The 18,558-nt window shown below is 39.3% G+C and overlaps 1 protein-coding gene and 1 pseudogene across 1 annotated transcript; one reads left to right on the forward strand and one right to left on the reverse strand.

Moving 5' to 3' along the window:
- Positions 1-1,692: 1,692 nt before the first annotated feature.
- Positions 1,693-1,811, reverse strand: LOC142095613 (5S ribosomal RNA; annotated as a pseudogene).
- A 2,275-nt stretch (positions 1,812-4,086) lies between these two features.
- Positions 4,087-18,075, forward strand: GLUD1 (glutamate dehydrogenase 1). Its single transcript, XM_075217004.1, has 13 exons — positions 4,087-4,606; positions 7,275-7,355; positions 8,607-8,662; positions 9,831-9,894; positions 10,687-10,781; positions 12,018-12,197; positions 12,686-12,823; positions 14,229-14,366; positions 14,442-14,522; positions 15,178-15,301; positions 15,388-15,479; positions 16,394-16,456; positions 16,815-18,075. Exons 1-13 carry the CDS (start codon positions 4,216-4,218, stop codon positions 16,932-16,934), a joined length of 1,623 nt encoding a protein of 540 aa, XP_075073105.1. The 5' UTR covers positions 4,087-4,215; the 3' UTR covers positions 16,935-18,075.
- The last annotated feature ends 483 nt before the right edge of the window (positions 18,076-18,558 follow it).

Below are 18,558 nucleotides of genomic sequence, written 5' to 3' on the forward strand. Positions count from 1 at the left end.
CAATGAATATTCCCTAAAAATAAAATCCCTTCGTAAGTAATGGAATGCTCCATTCTCGGCGTGCATCATCTCTGATTGGTCCACAGCAGAAAGAAATGCCCATGTCAGAGTGTATTAAATGACAGAGGAACCTGTTTGGCGCCGAGGAACGTCAGAAGATGGCGAGTGAGCAAGTGGCAGTGGGGGTTAAGGTTGAGAAGGTGGCAGTGGGGGTTAAGGTTGAGGAGAAGATGTCAGTGGGGGTTGCAGCTATGGAGACGGAGACGAAGACAGAGTCAGAGATGGTGCAGGAAGGGCCAAAAAATGTTGGAAAAGTTAAGGTGGGGGATGGAGATACTCAAGAAGAGCAAAGAGCAAATCCAATGAGCCCAAGATAGGTGGAGATGATGGTCAAAGTACTGGACCAGTACGACAACGACATTAAAAAAGGTCAGTAGCACATGTAGTGTACCTGTAGTGTAGATGTAGTGTCACATAAAGCAATGTAAAAGGCTAATTTATAGCCTATTTTTTTTTATGTCAGAACGAAGAATTAACGGTGAGAAGGCCTGTTTAGATACCACTGATACCACTAATGTTACACCTGTTAGCAAACAAGGAAAAATTTAAAAAGAAAAGAAAAAAGAAAAATATACTAAATAAGTTCTACACAAAGGTATTTCAGTGAACATTTGTAGACATGTAAATGCTTTGGGCACATACCTGTACTGTTATAATAACCAAAATGGCGCCTGTTTTCCAGAATGCTCAGAGGTTAAGCCCGCTATTATTGCGATTTCGCCACAGGGACCAAAATATAAACTGATCTCGAACAGTGTGCAAGGTGAGAAAATGAGAGTATTTATGTCGTTGAAAATAAATTACAAATATTGAAGTTAAATGTTAAACATTTTTTATTTCCTTGTTTCGTAGATAAAGAAATCAAAGGGAATAGAAACCACATCAAGACCTGTTCTGCCCCAAACCAGTAGCACCTTTAAAAATACTAAATACTAAAAATAATACTCTGCAGTATTCAGCTCTTTGATTGGTATGGGCGCGCTCACTTTTCATGCGGATCTCTCTGTGTGTGTTAAAATTTTTGCACTTTTTCCAGCAATAAAAATGTTGCTTGAACACTGTGTGGTTTATTCTGGGTACTTCACAATTATAAGTTAATAAAGGTTAGTATAACTTTAATAGGTTATAAAGGTATAAGTGTATAAAGACGCAAAGGGTAATAACACACGTGCTTTACACAAGTGTAATGGTCTTCAGCCAGACAGGTGCAATATACATCGATACAAAACACAGTGATGTGCGGATTCCGCACCAGGTGGGACTGGGATTGACAAATTTACATACACACGCCCCCCAGGTCGAGGAAGTATCGGAGGATTGACGTGGATCAGTCGGAAGTTTATACACACTACACAGCGGAAACGAGATTGGACCGGAAATATTAAACGGTATGACCAACCAAATGAGGCAATAATAGTCCATTTGGGCAGACTTTCGACCATCGTGTCACTGTACACACTGACCCGACTATTGAACAAGCTGTCGTATGTCGGCTGTTTGAGCCGATTATTGGACGAAAACAGTGTAGTGTGTACCCAGCTTAAGACAGCCATCTCATTACCCAGTTCTGTGGGTGATGTATGCTCCAAGCTCACCTCCAACGGCGACAGCGGTTAGCTATATTCTTTCCTCGGTCTACAGCACCTGGTATTCCCAGGTGGTCTCCCTTCCAAGTACTAACCAGGCCCTGCCCTGCTTTGCTTCCAAGATCAGACGAGATAGGTCTTGTTCAGGGTGGTGTGGCTGTAGATGGTAATAAAGGGTATATGATGAAAGCCTCAATCAGATGTCCATAGCATAAGTAGTTGATATTGATAGGGCACAGCAATCAAGTTTGAATAGCTGGATCAAAATTAATCTCTCTTATGCCACGAAAAAAAGACAGTGAGCACAAGAGCGCTTGTACCTCCAAACAATAACTTGTGGTTTCCTCAGAGATCAGTATTACCTGGTCAACAACTCACTTGAAAGATGAGAATCTGTGGAAGAAAGCTGACTTATCACTACAGAACTGTGATAAAAACCTTCTTATGTCTCTTCTGGCTCATTAGTAGGAAGTTTAATTGTGGGCCTTCTATCCTGGTGCCCTGTATAATATAAAAGCATTACCTATTAGAAGAATTCATCATGGCTCATTCAAGATTGTAAGTTTCCGAGGAGGGCCTTCTTACCTCTCTGTCTGTTTGTATTGCCCAGTATTGTTTTATTACTGTGGCCAGTGGCAGGCTGCCCCGGGGGGCAGGGGGGCATCGGCCCCCCGGGCCGCTCGGTCAGGCCGCTATTAGGGCCGGGGGGTAGGCCGACCGGCCGCCCCCCCCCGGCTACAAAATACAATTCTTTCCCCCTGATGACATCAGAGGCGGCCGCGTCAGCACACAGGCGGCCGCATCACATGACAGGGGATGCGGCCGCGTCATCAATGACGCGGCCGCATCCCTTTTCATGAGATGCGGCCGCCTGTGTGCCCCCCGGCCACGCCTCTCCCAGCCCGCGTCTGTCTGTGGCTGTTCCCAATTCTAAAGTGCTATGGAATTTGCTGGTTCTATATAAGTAAATGTTGTTGATGATGATTATGAAGTCAGCAAAGGCTTGTAGAAGTAATGCAAACCTAAGGTCACTGCAGTTTAATGCTAGCAACACACATCAAATGTTAAAAAAAAAATCAATGTAGGTATTACTGATATGTTTATCAATAAATACACTACTGGAATGCTATGCAAAAATAAAATGCCAGAGAGAACAATGGATTCTAGAAGCAGACTTAATTAACAGCTGTCACCGCTGGATGTTTATTGTTAAAATGTTCCACCTCATAGGTGCAAGCAAAAGTGAGCAAAAATTTCAGTATCGTAAATTCCATTATTGTGGACAGAAACACCTAACTGAATCTAACTCCTAGGGGCATACTCAATTAGGATTCACAGCTGCGCCTATAAAGTGCCATTATGGTACCGCAACATCGCGGATTTCTGTGCGCAGCCCTAAGGAGTGAGCACAGAAAGCCGCAATGTTGCAGTACCGGAACCCATGCAGCCACGCATAATAGCGGCTGCGAATCCTACTTGAATATGCCCCTTAGGGGGAATTTAATTAGAAAGTATCTTGCGGTCATTCTGGAGACACTTTATGGCAATGATTTTAACAGAAATCTCAGCTCATTTTTCAGATTCAATTAGCAGCACTATTCTTTAAAACAACATGGCTGCAGGATTTGACAGAAAATCTCTGCTGTGAGCAAAAATCAGCGGAGAAATTACCATGCTAACGGTAATAATGCGCAGCTACGTTATTCTTTAGAACGTAGCTAATTGAATCTGCCCTCTAGTGTCTTAACCATTTATATGCATTTTACAAGCATATAAAACAAATTTTAAAATTGGCAATGGGTTTTATCTCTAATTGACACAGAGGACACATTATATAGAGGCTTATTCAAGTCATTGTGATATGCGGCCAAACACCACCACAATGTTCAGTCACACACAATTCTGGGTACTATGGAACCTAACATTGAGGATTTCCTTCACAAACACATAAATCATTCCAACATGTGGCATTAATAAAATTGCATATATTAAATGCAAAATCAATGTGTTCTTTATGTACAATTTAACAAAAAACAGCAGACACTACTGAACCTTCACAATACACCAGTGAGCGCCAATGTGTCCTGGTTTTTCTAGGCCATCTCCAGTTCTCCAACTGAAAATCCCTTTATCCAAATATCAATTATCAGGAATAGCACTACTGATGTACCAAAACTAAAACTATTAAGAACTTGGACAATTGTTTTACTGTATTTGGCACCAAAAATTGAGGAAAGAGTAACTTATAAAAAGCAAGCAAACAACAGGTCACACAGGTGAGCCATACTACTTGCACTACACACTACTGTTGCATATTAAAAATAATAATGCACAAGTCCTGAGTCTCTTGGACAAGTGTTTATATGACCTTTAGAGACAGTCTGTGTGAGGAGTCTGCGCAGTACGGAGGGTGTGGAAATCCACATGCTCGTGCTTGTCACCGCCCCCTCCGGCCTCGCGCTCGGGGCATACCCTATATAGGCGGCTGCTCTGACGTCTCTCCTCTACCACCCGGCTCCTCTCCTGTATCAGTGTCCCGGCTTCAGTCAGACTCCGCCAGCCCGTAGCCATGTATCGCTATCTGGGAGAACTCGTGTCCCGGAGCGGCGGGGCTCTGGCCTCCTGCACAGTCGATACGGCCCTGCCGGCCGCTGCTACCCCGCTCCTCCGCCGCTACAGCCAGGCTGTGGACCAGGAGGACGACCCGAACTTCTTTAAGATGGTGGAGGGTTTCTTCGACCGGGGCGCCGGTATCGTGGAGGACAAGCTGGTGGAGGACTTGCGCACCCGTGAGACGGAGGAGCAGAAACGGAAGCGGGTGAAGGGCATCTTGCGTATCATCAAGCCCTGTAACCACGTCCTGAGTGTCAGCTTCCCCATCAAGCGGGATAACGGTGACTGGGAGGTGATAGAGGGCTACCGGGCCCAGCACAGCCAGCACCGCACACCCTGCAAGGGAGGTGAGTGTAACCTCGGTACCGGAATGTATTCTGCTATTCGTGCTCGGTGGCTGCTGGTGTCTCATAAGTCCAGTAATCACAACACCCCCCCAGATGTTCTGGAGCTGACCCACACGCCAATGACCTAAAGCTGTGCACGTAGATGGTCCGCTCTAAAGCCTAACGTTATACGTCAGATCGCCTACACCCTGGCACTAGAATTTTGTAAGACAAGGATCATCCAGATAGTATGGTTACTCCATAGTGGCTGTGTAGTAGAATACATTCTTTGTTGTGTGCTTTTCTAACCTTACTACCCTTTTGTTCCTTTGGTCCCAATCCGATGTAGCGTACCCTAAATGATCTTCCTTCATGTGTGCTTTCAACCTGGAATTCCTATTACTTAATGGTGTTTGATAGTATGCTGTTTAGCCTATCCAGCAGTGCTCAGCTGCTGGGGTCATAATATGTAGGTTGAGTTGCTGTGACTGTTATTTAATGTATATGGCAAATGGTTGCTAAGTATACCACTGTCTCCACACAATAGTGTAATGTGAAGGGTAATTGAAGGTTTATTGGCCCCTTTTGGGTTTGCAAGAATAGTTGTGGTTTCCTTGGTTTTTTTTTTTTTTTTTTTTGTGCTTCCCAAATTCTTTATTGTTGCCACATCTGTTCTAGTTTTTAATGTGTTTGAGTAAAGCTCCCTAATAGAGGAAATCTGTAAATGAATGATGTGTGGTATGCTGGGATTGAGATAAGGTTGGAATACCAGTGTACTAATATGAACAGGCTGGTATAGCACCTGACCTTCCAATGTGACCAGTTTCACCTGGAATAAAATGCGCTCATTAGTTTGCAGTTTCTCCATTTTTTTTTTTTATTTTTTTTTAATAAATGTTTAAAAATACAATGTGTATGAAAAACCTTTAAAATAAGTAAAAGCAATAGAGAAGCATGTATAGCAAAATGTTTTGTGCTCATGTACTAGACAGGAACCCAAGGATGCATAATATACTGGTCACCTGCTTTGATTCCTGACCAGGTTCTTATCTGTGTAAAGTTTGTATGGTCTCCCTGTGTCTGTGTGGGTTTCCTCCCACACTCCAAAAACATACTAGTAGGTTAATTGGCTGCTAATAAATTTACCTTCCTCTCTGTTATGGAATTAAGACTAAGCTCCAATGGGGCAGGGACCGATGTGAGTTTTCTGTACAGCACTGTGGAATTAGTGGCGCTATATCAATCGCTGTTGACTCTGCCCCTGTGTCTAAAGTCTATCACTCATACACTAGCATTAACCTACCGCATGTTTTCAGACTCTAGCACCTGGAAGAAACCCATGGAAACAGGAGGTGGAAGTAGAAACTCCAACCAGATAGTACAGCAGTCAATTAGACACTGGCTCCAGCACTTTTAACCTTTAATAGCAACTTCAACTTTATGCATGAGGTGCTATGTTGCATGCAGGACAATAAATTTATTTTGCCTAGCTGCGACTCAAGTTGAATTGCTCACCATACTTTTTTGTGCATGGTTCATTTTCGTTACTGCTCCTAATGTTTGGCCCTGGTTTATGCTAACCTCACACTGTTTAACATGAAGTGCATACCTAAAGGTTGCACATATATTTTTGTATGTTTTCTGCAAGCCAGGTGTTTTCTTACAAAATGTTGTTGCTGCAAGGCAGAGTTTCAAAAGAAGCAACATTTCTGAAGGTATAAGATAAGGATATGGTGTAAACATCTGGCTAACAAATGTTGCACAAGATTTACAGAAACCATTGATGGGTATAACTGAATCTTTCCTTGTCTTGTATATTTAAATCCTGAAACTTACATTTTCAAAAATTATCAGTCTTATCCTGATATTTTACTGCAATTCTGTTGCAGTAAAGCTATTCTCTCCAGCCTCATTAGATGGCTTAAGCTCTCTACACCCCTTTTAGGGCAGTGTCCTGATTGTATTTCACACAGGTCAAAAATCTGTGTGCAGTTTGAGTTGCTAGGACATAACTTCCTCTGTGTATGAATCCAGACAGTACTTGTTACTACAACTCTGCAAAGCTATCGTTTGAACCTTCCCTGCCCCTAACATGATGACCAAGTCTATGCTTTTTGGCCTTACTCAGACGCCATCTAGACGCTGTCGTAAAGATGAGTGAAGAGTTGTAGTTGTGTTAACAAACCGCTTAAACCTTCCATTACAGAGGTGCAATTGATTGTCATATTAACATTGAGTAATGTATTTTACCTTCCTAGCTCATATGTGAAAACTAAAAAATTGCGTTTTTTTTTTTTTTTTCCATTTATGTTCACTTTGGCTTAACTTTTATTTCTGAGTTCAGAAAGCTTTTGGTTTATAGCCAATGGAATATTTTACTATTGAAACTAGCAAAGTAGTGAGTCATACAATTCAGTTTTTTCTTTTTTTCTTTTTCCATTTCTTTAAGAATGTATATGGATTTGCAACCAAAAACCAGCACATCTGCAGTGTTGAGAGGCTTGGTGTATTTGAAGTCAAGATGTAGCTTATTTTTATTACATATAGCAGCTAGGGGTGTTTTTTTTTTTTTTTTTTTTTTTTAATCAAGACAGAGCCTTGTGAGCAGAGGGCTAAACATCAGTAGGCTATTGGTGCAAAGTTTAGATCCATAAACTTGTCCTCTAATTTGTTCATTTTCTTTTTTCAGGTATTCGTTACAGCACAGATGTCAGTGTTGATGAAGTAAAAGCTTTAGCATCTTTAATGACCTACAAATGTGCAGTAGTAGGTAAGGTTTTTTTCATTCCATTTGATTACCCATTAATGTCTGGAGGGTATACGCAGATATTTGTTTTTTTTTTTTTTTTGCAGTCAAATTTTGAAAGTTTTATACACTTTTTGAAACTGATAAGGCTTTCTTTTTCTAGTATATTGTAACAAATATAGTTTGTGGAGGACAGTTAGCCACAATTCAAAAATATATTTTTGCATAACTGTTCCTGAAGCTACTTTTTGGCAATAGGTGCAATCCAAAAAAACCTGCAAATTTCAACTAACAAACATTCCTTTATGTGAGGAGGGGTGAAAAGTCAGGAAGCTTTGAATTCTGATGCTGGGTAACAATACATTTTTGAAATGGTGAAGTGCATTCCTAAATGGAGTACATACCTTTTTGTAAGCCAGGTGTACAAGATGCCAGCTTCTTGTCTCCTCTGTAGCACTCGTACAGCAACTGTTGAAATTTAAGCTATTCTGCATTAGCAGGCTGCATGGATGTCTGCATAGCAAGGACTGCCCTCATTTTCTTCACAAGATCTGCTTGTGCCATCTACTTTTTCTTACGTTCTGGAAGTGGATGATGGAGAATGCTGGTTATAAAAAGGATTCCTTTATATGACAAGCATGTACTCGTAACACACTTGCACGTAACTGCAATCAAGCAGAACACTGCACAAATCTAAGAGCAGAGGCTTTAACATCAATCATGTATAATTTACATGGGAAGTGAACTTTCTCTAGTAAATGCTTGCTAAAAAGTTAGAACACATTTAAAACAGAAGGTTCATTTTTTTTTTTTCTTTTAGCCCACCTCATTGCCAGTAGTTAAGTGATCTGATTCAACATGGAGTATTCTGCTGTGCTTGCATCTCTGGTGTACTTCCATTGCATGCCGTTGCCAAAAATTCTGGTGTGCAGTCTTCACTGGTTTCTAGGAAGGGGAAGCTGTTAATGGTACGCTTTTAAAGTTCTGGAACGAAAGTTGAACCAGCTTCCTTCATTCTGTCAGTGAACAGGAAGAGAAATGAGATGGATGAAGTAGTTAGTTTAGTAAAGTGTCTTTGTACTAATTGCTATTCAGCATGACTTGCGTTACTGATGTTCTTAGCCTTGTCATGTCCAATCTGTATTTTGGCTATATTCGAAACTGCTTCTCTTGCTGTTATGGAAATATAGGTAGCATGTGGGCATTTCCTTCCAGTTTTCTGGACAGATACTTATAAGATTGTTTATATGCAACATTTCAATTAAACTTTTTCAGATGTGCCCTTTGGTGGAGCTAAAGCTGGTGTGAAAATCAACACTAAGAATTACTCTGTAAGTCTTTGTATCCCTTCTCCCCCACTATTTGTGCATATTTTTACAATAGGACCCAAGTAGACTTGTAAAAGCTTTTAAAAATGAAATTAAAATCTAAGCAAACTTGATGCCACATGCTTGCACTCTTGTGTTTCAAAACTGCTTAAAACTCATTTAAAGTAAATTGTTCTTGGTCTTTAAATGAATAAACCCACAGTGGCTAATCACTAAAAGATCATTTTGGGTGCTATTATCTAAAGTAAAATCTGGTCCCAAAAGATTACTAACCTGGGGACTGGCATACAGGTGATTCAGTGAGTCCCCTTATACGGTGCCCTTGCTCAGTGCTCGCTACAATACTTTCATAGATGTTTCCTGTGGACATGTCTATAGTGTTCTGTTTTTCTTATTGCAAATGGCAACTAGTGCCCAACAGTTTCCTTCATCAAAAGGAAGACTTTGGATATAGTGGAAAATGAATTGTCAACAAAGCTTTGTTTCTGTTCAGAGTAAGTCATTTTAAACACTGTTGTAAATCCTGTGTCAATACAATGCTAAGTCTTTATTTTTATACATTATTCTAATAACCTCTGCAGGGTGGGAGTAGCTAATCGTTTCTTAACTCTAGGTTAAGCTCAGCGCTAAAGACTCCTATCTTCTGTTAACTTTCCAAACAGGCAGTATGCTCTCCAGCGAGCTGCGCATGCACAAAGCATTGTACATATTGAATCTCACAAACACTAGACCCACCTGGTAATTAATCCTTTTGGACCATGTTTAGTGATATTCTACCCAAAACTGAATTTAAAATGGTTAGTGGTTAGCACTTCTGCCTCACAGCACTGGGGTCTTGAGTTTGATTACCAACCATGGCCTTATTCCTAAGGAGTTTGTATGTTCTCCCTGTGTTTGCATGGGTTTCCTCTGGGTGCTCCAGTTACCTTCCACACTCCAAAAACATACTAGTAGGTAAATTGGCTGCTATCAGATTGAACCTAGGCTCTCTGTCTGTGTGTATGTTAGGGAATTTAAACTAAACTCCAACGGGGCAGAGACTGATGTGAGTGTCTGTACAGTGCTGCAGAATTAGTGGCGCTATATAAATAGATGAAGTCTCATTTATCTGTTGTGTAGTTTTGTTCCCTGTAGTGTAATGATCCTGGCTTTTTTTTTCTATGTAAAACAGGATGCAGAACTTGAAAAGATAACCAGAAGGTTTACTATCGAGCTTGCAAAGAAAGGCTTTATTGGTAAGTCGGTGCTGCAGTTGTATATTAAAAGTGCTCCGGTATGTTGAATGTAGATGATAAAACAATAATTTTAATTATTAAAAATGATAGTGTAGATAGTGAACTAATGATTTTAAACTTTAATACCCAAAGCTACGTCCCATGCAAAGTTTAATCCCCCCCCCCCCCCCCTCCAGTAATGCTCTGTCATCTGTCAATATTAATGTGAGCACTTTCTACCTCAATATTAATGAAGCTTCTAGTGCTTAAATGACCATAATCTTTAAACTTCTAAGCCTGATCTTATCTACCCAACTTGACTGAAACTCTTATATTTTTATATCGGTCCAATTATAATACTTGTCTGTCTTCACCTGATTAAAGTGGTCACAGTTGCAGTCAGACCACAGTCCACATATCCTACATCTTTGGTATTCTCAGTATTTAAGCTTATCTGCTCAATAAAGATCTATAGTTCCTTTGGGGAAAGGTGATGATCCCAAAGCAATATATAAAATGGGTATTCATCAGCCCATTATAAACTAGAAATATTGTTGGCTACTTACATTTATGTAATGGTTGGGGACCCATATATCCTGTGTGGCTGTTACTTTCACATGGCTCCAGCAAAGAACACACCCATTAATGTTTTGATTTTGTAACGTCGCCATGATACTCATGCCTTGCCAGTGTCGTCCTTAAGGGGATTACGCAAATGTAAATTTGCTGGTTTTCAGCCATGTGGTAATACATCTAGGTTGGCTATAAATTAGATTTTAATATAACTTAAATGACTTCTTTTCTTCCACATAGGACCCGGTATTGATGTCCCTGCACCTGATATGAGTACCGGGGAGAGGGAGATGTCATGGATAGCAGACACATATGCTAACACAATTGGACATACAGTGAGTTTGTTGATGCAGTTTCTTCTATATGCTTTGTATTTAGTGGTGGAGGGGTGTTTAAATCTCCAGTTTGTCTATGAAAATTTGACCTACATCTTGCTCTTGGATAGCAGCATGAGATGATGAACATTATGCTCGGTTAGTGATTAGGCTAAATATCCATGTAGCCCATGGTTAGGTGGATTTTGGGAAGTTGCTGTGCAGCAGTGGAGTTGTCAAATAGTGAGTTGATCTCTGGAGTTATGGGAAGTGCATGAGATGTAGTTGAGTGACCACAAGAAAATACTACTTGTGTTTTTTTCCTTTTTGCCTTCAGTGCTCTTTCTAGTGTTCAAAGTGTAACAGGTCACTCATTTGATCAAAAGTCTGCTGCATTCAGCATGTGACTAAAATCTAACTTTAGCATGCCTTGGATGTGGTGGTACATTCTTAATGGTACATAGTTTGTTAAAAAAAAACATGGGGAAACCATGAACACTGTAGAACTTGTTTGAGATATCTTTGGTATTGAGACAATTCTACACATCTACTGGCAAAGTGGCCAGCACGTTATTGTTAGGCGCCACAAGATTTCCGCAGCGTCTTACACTGTACAAACAGTAGTCTATACAGGGTGAAACAGTACAGAACAATAAACAAAAATACCAATAATTCAGAAACTCCAGGCAGGCTGTTGCAATAAGCACGGAGCAGAAGAACAGGTGAGGATACAGGAGGGAAGAGGGCCCTGCTCATGTGAGCTTACATCCTAAAGGAGGGTAGACAGAATCAGGCACAAGGGGAGCCAGAAGGGAGAGCGAGTAGCGGAGGTGAGGGGTTAAGTAGATGGTTGGTAGGCTATGCAGAAGAGGTGCATTTTTAGTGCATGTTTGAAGCAGCACAAAGTAGGAGACATTAAACAACTTTAATTGTTCTAAGTTGGTGGCAAAGCTCTGAAAAGGGAGTGTTCAGTAGCATATATGGTGCATACAATTTTTGGCACTGCTCCCAGAAAAGCAGTGTTCTTGTGCTGTTCTGCCAATGAATCTGCCTTCTCTCTTCAGAGCTCTCCAAATGGGTCTGACTGTTACATTGGGTGGAGGTTCTATAATGCTTTTAACAGTTCTGGTTTTACTGTGTGCATGGGTTACTGCACTTGAGTGGGTGGGCTATTTTTACAGTTTTTTTCCTTTACACCTTTCTGAGATTAGAAATGTGAGTGTTTAACTGGCTAACCATATTTCACTCTTCTTGCAGGATATCAATGCACATGCATGTGTTACTGGAAAGCCTATCAGTCAAGGAGGTATCCATGGGCGTGTGTCTGCTACAGGTCGAGGTGTTTTCCATGGCATTGAGAATTTCATCAACGAGGCTTCATATATGAGCCAACTGGGAATGACTCCTGGGTTTGGTGACAAAACATTTGCCATTCAGGTGACTAATTTGTTTGATATAGTACTGGTTAAGTTTTTGGATAGAGTATTTTAAACACAACCTATGATAGTTTCCATATTCAAGACCTTTGGGCAATAATCCTAAAGAAATTGTATTCTTGTCTAGTCTTTTATATGTAAAGCATGAATGCAAAAACCCAATCGTTTCATCATCTTGCTATGGGGCATGCTCCTTCGTGTGCTTTTGCCTTATAATATATACGCACACGCACACACGATTTGCCTTCCAATACAGCTGTGGACTTTGCCTGTGTGCCTCAGACTACACTAAAGTTTTCTCCCCAAGAAGTATTAATATAAGCTGCACCTGTTATTTATTCCTATTATAACATTAGTGTCCATGGGGCATACTACCATAATGAAGTGTGGCCTAACTCTCTTGTAACTTGTTTACTTTGGAATCTGCAATCAATTGCCACTAGTAAAATAAAAAAGTTGGGTCTTTAATACAATGTTTATACTTCACAGGGATTTGGTAATGTGGGTCTACATTCTATGCGTTACCTTCATCGCTTTGGTGCCAAGTGTGTTGCCATTGGTGAAATAGATGGGACTATTTGGAATCCAGATGGTATTGACCCTAAAGAGCTTGAGGACTATAAACTGGTGAGTTTCTTTTGTTTAGATGTAAAATGTTCTTATACTCTTACTGTCACGCTTATATACTATAGATAAACTTAGACATGGGTAACATAGCATAAAAGAACAATGACAATTACTTGGAACACTTTGATCATACCAGTGGTGGAAATGGTATATTAACCTTGTGCTTTGTCTAATCCGTATCACTATTTTACTGGATTGGTTTGTAATGTGATAAACAAATTTCCCCCAAAAATTGAAGTGAATACATTTATGCTGAATAGACCCAGTGTCTGTTTAGTGAATGTAGTTACTTGCTTAACTCATGGTTGGTTAATATCTTGTCTGTATGTGAAGTAGATCTTCAATTTGTCATCAAGGCAGGTGTGTGAGTAGGCATCCTATCAGTCCTTCAGAAGACTAGAATGTATAATTGCAGGTGATATTTGATACACTCTACTACAGTGAATCTAAAAGGTTAAAACATTGGGTAGGCTACTGTTCTAAAACTAATGTTTTGGTATGCAACCGTTAAGGCCCTTGTAAGTATAACTATCTCAAGTAAAAATGTTTAAGCTCATTTCCAAAGAATGAGCAGAGAACTAGTAATACACCATGCTTTGGATGAACAAAAATATTAGTTTACTATTCGTACTTTAATTAAATTAAACCATGTCTTTTGGGGTTTTTTATTGGAAAGGTTCCAACTTGCAGTGGTGTAAGAGTGCAAATATAAAACTTGGACTAATGAAATTACAGTGAAGCTTATAAAAAACAAGTACAAATACTAGTTACAAATGTTAATAGTACACTGCAGACTTAAAAATTCAATTCACACCTTGCCATTTTATTTATTTTGGGACAAGTGGGAGAGGGATGAAATAATGCAGGGGGTAGAATGTTAAAGGTTGGATAAAGTATTATAAGATATAAGGGCAGTGAGAGAAAGTATAGGGAAAGTAAGAGCAAAGTATCTTGATAGGTGTCTAGGCTGCTATTGATCGATGGTGCAAGAGTTTAAGCTACTTTAAGATGAGACCTGAATTAATAAAGGGTAAATGAAAGCTGAAATAGCAACCGTTCCAAAACTTATAGAAAGTCTGAAGAACATTTTTTTCATTGCCATGCGATGAGCGTGTAAATTGTGTTCAAGGCTTCCAAGTAAGCTGACTGAAGGAGACTTTCAGACTCTAACTATCTGACAGGTGGCAGCTGAAATGCTTTCAAAGTTTGAAGTTGTGGATGACATTATTTTCACTTTACCTTTGCACTTTCCCACCAAACCTGTAAAAGATGACCTGTGAACAAGATCTCCAGCATCTAAAACCCAAAGTTATAGCAATAATGGTTTATTTGGGAACACTTGCACTGCTGACAGCTTTCTTTGACAACCTGGGTGAATATTTGACTAGTTCACTATCTCTAACAGCAACACGGGACAATTGTTGGATTCCCGAAGGCTCGGCCATATGATGGAAACATCCTAGAAGCAGACTGTGACATCCTTATACCAGCAGCCAGTGAGAAACAACTTACAAAGTCTAATGCACACAAAATAAAGGCAAAGGTATAGTAAATGTCGTATTCTATTACCATCTGCATGGTTCCATAATCAGTCTGACAATCTTTGTTGTTTTGTCAGATTATTGCAGAAGGTGCTAATGGTCCTACAACTCCTGAAGCTGATAAAATCTTCCTGGAGAGAAATATCATGGTCATTCCAGTAAGTAATCTTACTGTATGTAAAGATACTAAAGATTGGTTTACATTTGTGCACTCAATATGTCTAGATGTTTCACACAACTTGGATTAGGTATTTTATTTATTGCAATCATGATAGAAAACTAAATCTTACAGTAGTCAAATCAATATTCAAGCTCCATGTGAACTATTAATAGCAGGGAAGTCTATCTAGTAACACACCTACTGGAAACTAAAAGTGGTCCTTTGGACCTTGCCATTTTTAAGAAGTGGAAACATAATTTCAGAAAGTCTTCTCCTGCTATGGGATATGGGTACATTTTTATTTCAAAAGGACTTTAAATACTGAAGTGTCTGCTATTGCTGACTGGTTAAAGGGGATATTTTTTCTGGAGTTTCTAAGGTTGGCTGCATGTAAGTGTATGTAGAGGCTATAGAACTCTTAACAATGAAGGACTCCATATTGTTTTCTGCTGTACAATATTAGTCACAACAGCCCCATAATTACCTGAAACATGGTAAAGATGACCCTGGAGCAGAGCTAGAGTCGAGATTTACAGTAACTTAAAACATTATTCAAGAAGTTGTAACACTTCCTGGAACTGCCATTTCTTTCATTTAATAATGCTGTCTTAAAGAGTACTTTTATCTGAACTAACATTAAACTTGTTTTGTAGGACTTGTATTTGAATGCTGGCGGTGTAACAGTGTCTTATTTTGAATGGCTGAAGAACCTCAACCATGTGAGCTATGGCCGGTTAACCTTCAAATATGAGCGGGACTCAAACTACCATTTACTCAGTATGTATTAGTTCTCAGAAATTGAATTTATTTCTCCCCCTGAGCCCCTTCCTGTGACTTTAACTAACTTTTTATTTAAATCTTAGTGTCTGTCCAGGAAAGCTTGGAAAGAAAGTTTGGAAAACATGGTGGATCTATTCCAGTAGTGCCAACTGCAGAGTTCCAGGCTAGAATATCTGTAAGTGACTCTTCATTACCAAACTAACAAAGGGATCCTTTTAGGAATCTTTACCCCTGGTCATGTTTTATAGCTTTGGTTTTCATATTGGAACATTGCATTTTGACATTCATGCAAGTTGCAGGTTTGTTTTTTTAATAAACTGCTAGACAGGCTCACTTCAGACTTGTAATCAACCATTCTTAACTTTCAGAATAAAATAATGGTTTAGTGTAATGGTAATTTGATAATTAGAGTGGTTTTTCTATGGGGATATTTTGTTACTCCCACATGGGTGAGGGTTTGTGAAATCCTTTAGTGCAACACTTTATCCAGTAGATTTAGTTGGTGAGTCATAAAGATTACTTTAACAGTGTATTCTTTAAAAGGGCAAATGTAAGTTTCTTTTGTACTTGACAAACTCATCTGATGTGAAAAAAATCTGTGATTATGCATAATGCTTTATTGCCTAAATATGCACAATACATGTTTGTTAAACTTGTGGACAATAGAAGATTACTTCTGAAGGGGAAATCTGAAAATTAGAGCATACTGCAATGGGAGCTAGGTGACTCCTATTTGGGGAGAATGGGAGTGGTTAATGCAAAGGTAATGGTCTCTGGATCAAGCAAATTAGTGTATTGGGGTTGCTTAACATGTAAAAGGTAAATCGAAAGTGTAAGAGCCTAGAATGGAAGCTCAAAGAGCAAGACTAAAAAGTACATGCTTTTCATTGTACTTTTACACTGAAATGCCAAATGTTTGATATTTGCAATGTTTATGCACATTGGACCCATGTGTGCATCTTATGCATGCTACCCTATGATATTGAATTGTACAATAGTTTCAGTTCTCCATTGACACTTAGTTTTAGTCTGATATGTTTAGTGTCTTTTCCACAATGTCAGTGAGCAGTAAATGTGTTCTCTTTACAGGGTGCTTCTGAAAAAGATATTGTTCACTCCGGCTTGGCCTACACCATGGAACGATCAGCAAGGGTAAGCTTTCAAACATTACATTTTATTTCCCAGACCCACCACTTCCCCATCCCATTTTTTTTTTTTTTTTTTTTTTTTTTTTAAATGCTCTCTGTAGCAGATGTTGAACCCTTTGATTTTCTTTAAATAAGTTCTACATGACAGTTGATTATTGCTGTCTTGGGTTAAGTTGATGTATTTGTTGCAATCGCAAAACACAGATCCTGAAAGTGCTAAATCACCTAATGGTTTTTATTCCTAGATGTATGTCCAGCATTTTACTGGCTTTCACTGAACTAGTTTGCTAAATGCCATAACTTTCTAATCTGCATTATACTGTCTAAAATCAGCAATTTGTAATTCTTACATTATATTGCAGCAAATCATGCGCACAGCAATGAAGTACAACCTGGGCTTGGACCTCAGAACTGCTGCCTATGTGAATGCCATTGAGAAAGTATTCAAAGTGTACAATGAGGCCGGCCTGACCTTCACCTAAACAAGGACGCATGCTGGATGATCATCCTTTACCCTCATCATGAAAGATATCCTATATAAGTTTACATATAACCACAAGACTTCAATTGTTTTCCTCATAGAGGATCCTACTTCCGAATGCTTCCGTCCATGTTGTCTTTATTTTGTAAGCATTACACTATTGGTGTATACATCAAGTTATTCTAAAAGCATAGGAAAGTCATGTGACTACATCTAGTGGCCTTGTTGGTACATAATGGGGCTAATATACACTAGACACGGTTAGGCTCTCCCCAGGACTACTCTGAAGCCCAAGCTTGATTGGGAAGTTGGAGTAAATCTGCCACAAAGCAATGTTTAAATGTCTGATTTTACTAATATGTAAAATAGGTTAACATTGTTAATCCCCCCCCCCCCCCCCCTTCCTTCCTAAGCATATAGCTGTTGCAATGTAATTTAACTTTGCCTGTGTCATGTGGAACTTCAAATGTTTTGAGAAAAAATTTCGGGGAAAACCTTGCATAAATGCACTTGACAATGGGACAGGCCCTGTGTGGAGTGTTTCAGGAGAGTCCTTCGATGACTTGTTTGCACATTGACCTCTGCTGGCCACCTTTTTTTAACATATTGCTGCTCTTATGGTTTATTTTATCATGTTTCAAACTTAATGATCAGCCTGATCTGACTTGCTTCCTTTAAATATATTCTGATATTAGCCATTCTTTTCACAGTAAAACTCGATGCATTTTTTTGCATTTTTTTTTTTTCTATTAACCTTGTGCTAGAGATCTTATGCCATTGTTGCTATTGGTGCATCTTGCCTCCTGTAGTGATATTCAGAGGATAACTTTATAACAGTTTGAAGCTTATATATTTTGTTACCATTTATCATTTTTATAAAGAATTTAGTCTGGTCACACAGGAATCTTATTTTGCATTAGTAGCCATGGCCATGTATAGGTTTAACTTTTCCATAAGCGACCAAAATCGTCTGCTTAAATTTATTTCTCTTTTATTTTTTTTCTGAGGCCTTTCATTTATGTGAACGATTTTTACAATGTACTGCCACTGTAGTTCCAAAGATGCTTTTCACAGACTTTAGAATTTTGTAACAGCATGACCGATGAACAAATACTATATATTAAAAGTCCTTCTTTACAAAATCTGGATTGTGTTTTTTATGGTTTCAGTTATTTAAATGGTGGTAGTTGCTAGAAGAAGTCCAGTCCTAATTTTATATAAAACCAGGCTTGGCTTCAAATATGTTCTATTAACTCACCTATGCGTGATATGAAGAAATCCAGAAAGCATGAACTGTTGGTATCCCTTGAGGACTGAGTTTGGACACCTGTTCTCAGTCTGTTCTCCTTTATCCACTTTGGAAATGCTTATTGCACCAGCAGAAGGTTTCATGTGAAATATCCCATTATGTTTGACATCTGCAGAATGCTTCTTGACACTGCATTATTTCTCATAGGTTCATACTTTAAAGTTTAAAGGGTGAAATGACTACATTTATGCTCTACTTATGGAATTGGGAATCTGCACACCACATCATAATAGTGGAAACCTTTAAAGCAATTTAAACACCACGCACGCTTGGAAGGCTTTTTGGATTCAGCCAAACCCCTCCCCTGGAAGGTACA

This window comes from Mixophyes fleayi, chromosome 6 (assembly GCF_038048845.1).
Source record: "Mixophyes fleayi isolate aMixFle1 chromosome 6, aMixFle1.hap1, whole genome shotgun sequence".
NCBI lineage: Eukaryota > Metazoa > Chordata > Amphibia > Anura > Limnodynastidae > Mixophyes > Mixophyes fleayi.